General features: G+C 36.5%; 1 protein-coding gene across 1 annotated transcript; it reads left to right on the forward strand.

The window, feature by feature from the left end:
- Positions 1–186: 186 nt before the first annotated feature.
- On the forward strand, positions 187–4,280 carry ctsh (cathepsin H). Its single transcript, XM_015398219.1, has 12 exons — positions 187–268; positions 418–449; positions 566–671; positions 759–829; positions 912–1,016; positions 2,631–2,717; positions 2,806–2,861; positions 2,950–3,031; positions 3,114–3,182; positions 3,263–3,369; positions 3,727–3,852; positions 3,940–4,280. The coding sequence occupies exons 1-12, from the start codon at positions 202–204 to the stop codon at positions 4,007–4,009; spliced, it is 978 nt and encodes a 325-aa protein (XP_015253705.1). The 5' UTR covers positions 187–201; the 3' UTR covers positions 4,010–4,280.
- The last annotated feature ends 840 nt before the right edge of the window (positions 4,281–5,120 follow it).

Here is a 5,120-nt window from a genome sequence, read left to right on the forward strand (position 1 = left end):
CTGGCTATAGCCAGCATGGTTTCGCCCTCTCCTCTCTTCCATGGTTACTAAGTGTTAAATGAGGAGCTGTGTTTTTATTGGTGCCTATTTCCGAAACAAAGCTGACGTCCCAGTTTCCTAGTCCGGTAGCATTTCACCTCGTGACCACCTCATCTGTTTTCTCTCCACCTTCACCTCCGGCTGCAGCGCTGATTAGTGACCATGAAGGGCGTCTGGCTCCTGCTTTGCTCCGCGTCTTTAACGTCAGCCTTCTACCTGACTAAAACAGGTAAGCGCACAGTCACTAACACTTTGTTTTGTTCGCTTCTGCCTAAGTTTCACTTTCATCATTTCAACAAAGTGTCGTGCTTATTTTAGTATTTTATTTTCAGCACCATCTGCTTTTAAACCATTTTTCTTTCTTTCTTTTTTTTTTAGACGAATTACATTTTAAATCATGGATCGCACAGGTGGGTTTGTTTACATTAGTTCTTACTACTTAAAATGTGATGTAACCGTATGCGGAAGTAATCTAAGGGGGGAAAAATCACTGCAACACTGATAAAGATAAAACCTCTTCATGCAGTACAACAAAGCATACAACTTCAAGGAGTACTACAAAAGGCTCCAGATATTCACAGAAAACAAAAGGAGGATCGAAAAGCACAATGAAGGAAATCATTCTTTCACAAGTAGGAATTTATTCTGTTTATTTTCACCAAACATTCTCTCTACGTTATCTTATGTCTTGTTTTTTTTTTTTTTCTTTCTCCATGAAGTGGCACTAAACCAGTTTTCAGACATGACTTTTAATGAGTTTCGAAAGTCTTTCCTCTTGTCTGAACCACAGGTAATATGTCCAGACTTTTGCTTCCAAAGAGCTGTTGTTGTGGCTTTTTTCTGTGTTCTTTAACTTTTCTTGTGAATTGCAGAACTGCTCTGCCACCAAGGGAAACCACTTCAGCAGTAATGGACCATATCCAGACTCTATTGACTGGAGAAAGAAGGGGAATTATATTACACCAGTTAAGAATCAGGTGAATTTGAATTGAAACATTTGTGTCTACTGATCAGGCACAACGTTTTTCTTTCTACTTTTACTGAGAAAAACAACATACCGACCCCATATTTCTGCCAAAAAGTTTTTTATTGTTCCCGTTTTTTGGATTATTAGTGTCAAATATTATTTTGCAGTGTATTTAAACTCACAGGTTCCTTTTCTTTCTTTTTCTTTTATTTAAAGTTCTAACTTTTGTTTACTACAGACATAAAAGCACATTATAACAATTTCAATCTACAAGCCATTCATTATTTTTTGTTTTGTGCATATTTCTTTATTTACAACCTTACTTGTTATTTTGACAATTTATACTTGAAATGTATTTATTATACCTTTATTATACTCCTGCGCTTACGTTCCAACGTTTAAATGGTGTTGAAAGATAAGATCCTGTAAAACAGAGGTACCCTGGTCCAGTCATTGAGGGCCATCCGGTAAGCTCTAGATCAGAGGTCACGGATTAGCGGACCGGGGTCCGGATCCGGACCCACCTGCTGGCTAATCAGGACCCAAACTGATTTAAAACATAACATAACATCTATATTACTGTTGTCCAACGACAGTTTCTAACTTCACTTGCACCGCTTCGCCTGTTGATATGGCTCACAAATGAGAACATTGATATGTGCTTGAGAATGGCTTTGTCGCCATTCAAACCCAGGTTTAAAAGCCTTGCAGGGCAGCCTAAAGCCCACTTCTCTCATTAAGCCAAAAAACGTTCAGTTGTCTTATATAAAATATGTGAATCAGGAATTTGTCTCTATACCAAACTGAACAATTGCTGTTCTCTTTAGATTTTAAAATGGAAAATGTTTCTATTTAATTTTCTATTTTTTATTTTAAAAAGTAATGTATGACCTTCACTGGTTGTTGATTTTCTTTATTTGGACCCCGCTGATTTTTTATTGGTTCCCCCTGCTCTCGATGTATCACTTCTCCAACTCAACCTTAATCTAATGGCTAAATTCACTCAGTATGTCATTGAGCTCATCAAAGACCTGACAACGAGCCGCTTATTGGATTCCAGTTTGTAGATGAAGGATGGTAGCTCTGAAGGGCTGGACTCGGGCAGTCCCGCTTCAACTTGAGCATTCCCAATATGATCTAGAGCTGAGCTTGGAGCCTGATTGTTGCTATCAGATGCTATGTCTTAGTATTCTATATTGCTGAAAATTATTGCATCTTCTCTTATGATTCTAAATGCTTGTTGCCGTCCCAACTAATAACAGCCCCACCTACGTTAGGGTTAATTGAGCAAATGTTTTCAGTAAATTCAGAGAGCTTTCAGCCTCTAGCCTAGGATAGTGAGGTAATTATTAAGCATGAGAAAGAATGAAACAAGACAGTGATGTCAGTGATGTACCTTATCTGATGCAGTAGAACTCTTAATTTCCCACAATTCAATCTAAAACGCTAAAATTGCAGCAAATCAGCGAACACCCATAGAGGTGACAGAAATGTTTCAAAAAATGTGCTTAATTTCTTTACATTTAGACTAAACTGAAATACATTCTTATTCATGTTAAGATAATTCTAACAATGACAGCAACTGTTTTTTTTTTATTATTATTTTTTTATTATTGTATTTCAGGGAGCTTGTGGTAGCTGCTGGACTTTTTCCACAACTGGCTGTTTGGAAGCCGTCACTGCTATCGCCACTGGGAAGCTCGTGCCTCTGGTGACAAGCTTTTACTTTGTCGAAAAAACTTTTATTCTACTACATACAATAACTGTAGTGAATTTAAATAGTCTTTTTTTTTATTCAGTCAGAACAGCAGCTGGTAGACTGCGCCCAGGATTTTAATAACCATGGCTGTAATGGGTGCGTGCTGAAAATGTGTCCATCCACTTTTACTGTTAACACTGTATCATTCATCTGTTTCTAATCCAGGCCTTTATCTTTCATTTAGGGGTCTTCCCAGTCAAGCATTTGAGTATATCATGTATAACAAGGGACTGATGACAGAGGAGGACTATCCATACACTTCTGTGGTAATTTTTTCAGCCAGTTTAAAAACTAACCAATAAAGATGCTCATAATGGCTTATGGTAACTATTTCTTTTGTGTTATCAGGAGGGTATATGTTCATATAAACCCACCCTGGCTGCTGCTTTTGTGAAGGAAGTGAGGAACATAACAGCGGTGAGTGATCGTCATCATTCATGGACATAGAAGAGTGGATGAAAGTGCGTGAAGAATAAAGCTGTGCTGCTGTTTCTCAGTACGACGAGATGGGAATGGTTGATGCTGTCGCCACTCACAATCCTGTTAGTTTTGCCTTTGAGGTCACTAATGACTTCATGCATTACCATGAGGGTGTGTACACCAGGTGAGAGCAAATCTGCACATTAAATGGCTAAAATTTATATTAGAATCATTGTGTAGGGTAAATATTTGGCTGTGATGTGTATAAGGGTGGAGGAAGATGTCTTGTTTTATATCACAAATAATTTAAAAACAAAATCCCATTTTCTACTGTTTGAATCTACATTTCATATAATTTTCTATTTGATTTTAAACTATTGTTATTGCTTAGTGCTCCTGTAATGTTTAAATACTGAAACATGGGGGTTTTTATGCAAAGAGGTTTGTTTTAGTTTTAGTTTTAGTTCCTCATTTGCTATTTAAAAAAAAAAACAGCCCAGGTTAAAGTCACATGTCACTTTTGGTCTCTTCCTGCTTTCAGCACTAAATGCCACAACACCACAGACAAAGTGAATCATGCCGTGCTAGCTGTTGGCTATGGACAAGAGAACGGTACACCCTATTGGATAGTAAAGAACTCATGGGGCCCTACCTGGGGCATAAACGGGTAAACGTTATTTACTTTTACACAGCCCAAATAAATCTACATGCTAGGAAACATAAAACGGCTCATCAAAATGTTTTTGCATCACAGGTATTTCCTTATTGAGAGGGGAAAGAACATGTGTGGACTCGCTGCCTGCTCATCCTTTCCAGTGGTTTAATTTTTCTTCAATGATATGTCTCAAAAAATACTAAGAATAATCTAAGTGAGGCATAATTGATTTTTCTTAATCATATATAGTGCATTTTTATAATTCTGAATTTTTATCTTGTAACTACGATAAACTGGATTCTAGTTTATTGTTTGAGGAGTTTTAACTACTGATAAAACACTTTTATATGGTAAACTGAATTTAATTCAGATTTGTTTACAAATGATAACTGAGATGATCAATTTACTGTTAAATCTTTGAGATAAAACTCCAAAATAAAATTTTTTTAAATTTGCTTGTATTTCTTGCATTGGTTTATTGCAGACGTCTGTAGCCTACCCAGATATGATGGCGGCAGCTGAACGGGTTTAGTATTGTCACATGTGAGGAGCCACCGCTGTTCAGTATTTATGTATGGACCACTGTCTCTGTAAGACCAGCGACCAAAAATAAGAACAGTTGTTAAGTTAGTTTATGAATTACCATTCTATCTGCTGGAATGAATCACTATGTCTATCAGAAAAAATGTGTTCAGAGTATTAGGGCGCTTGGACTTCACTCCAGACCCTTGGTGAACTGAGTAAAGAAATGTTATTAAAAAAAAAAGGAAATCAGATATACCGTAAGTTGATTAAGTCAAGATTCTACTGGTTTTGAGACATTGCTTGAAAAGATAACCTATCTTTTATCAGTATGTAGAGATCCATCAGAAAAAGTAAAAATAAAGCTGTCTGCTATGAGTATTTTATAACTTAATGTATTGTTGTTTTAGATCATTATACAAATTTTGACATCAGACAAACATAATCTGTATCTACAAAATGTTTTTGAAATACTTTTATTTATTAGTGTTCAAACCAACCTGGAATCATGTAAAAATAATCGTGTCACTGATACACAATAAGAAAATAACAGAATTGTTTTAGGGACCATACAGTTTGGCATAGTATGAATCGTCATCATAATAAGCTGGGAAAGATTCTCAGCCATCTAAGACATAATGTTGAATTTAAATACTGTACCTTTATTGATTTGAGTTACACCACCAGACTTGTCATTGAGAATTGAAGGTCAGTGTTTGGTTGCACAAGGACACCCTCTTCATGAAGCGTAGCTTAAT

This window comes from Cyprinodon variegatus, unplaced genomic scaffold (genome assembly GCF_000732505.1).
Source record: "Cyprinodon variegatus isolate N-32 unplaced genomic scaffold, C_variegatus-1.0 Scaffold918, whole genome shotgun sequence".
Taxonomy (NCBI): Eukaryota; Metazoa; Chordata; class Actinopteri; order Cyprinodontiformes; family Cyprinodontidae; genus Cyprinodon; species Cyprinodon variegatus.

Excerpts from the sequence above, each read along its gene's own strand:
- ctsh (XM_015398219.1), top strand. The coding sequence starts at position 202 with ATGAAGGGCGTCTGGCTCCTGCTTTGCTCCGCGTCTTTAACGTCAGCC. Across the intron at positions 269-417 it reads CTTCTACCTGACTAAAACAG|ACGAATTACATTTTAAATCA; the intron begins GTAAGCGCACAG and ends TTTTTTTTTTAG. Across the intron at positions 2,862-2,949 it reads AATAACCATGGCTGTAATGG|GGGTCTTCCCAGTCAAGCAT; the intron begins GTGCGTGCTGAA and ends TCTTTCATTTAG.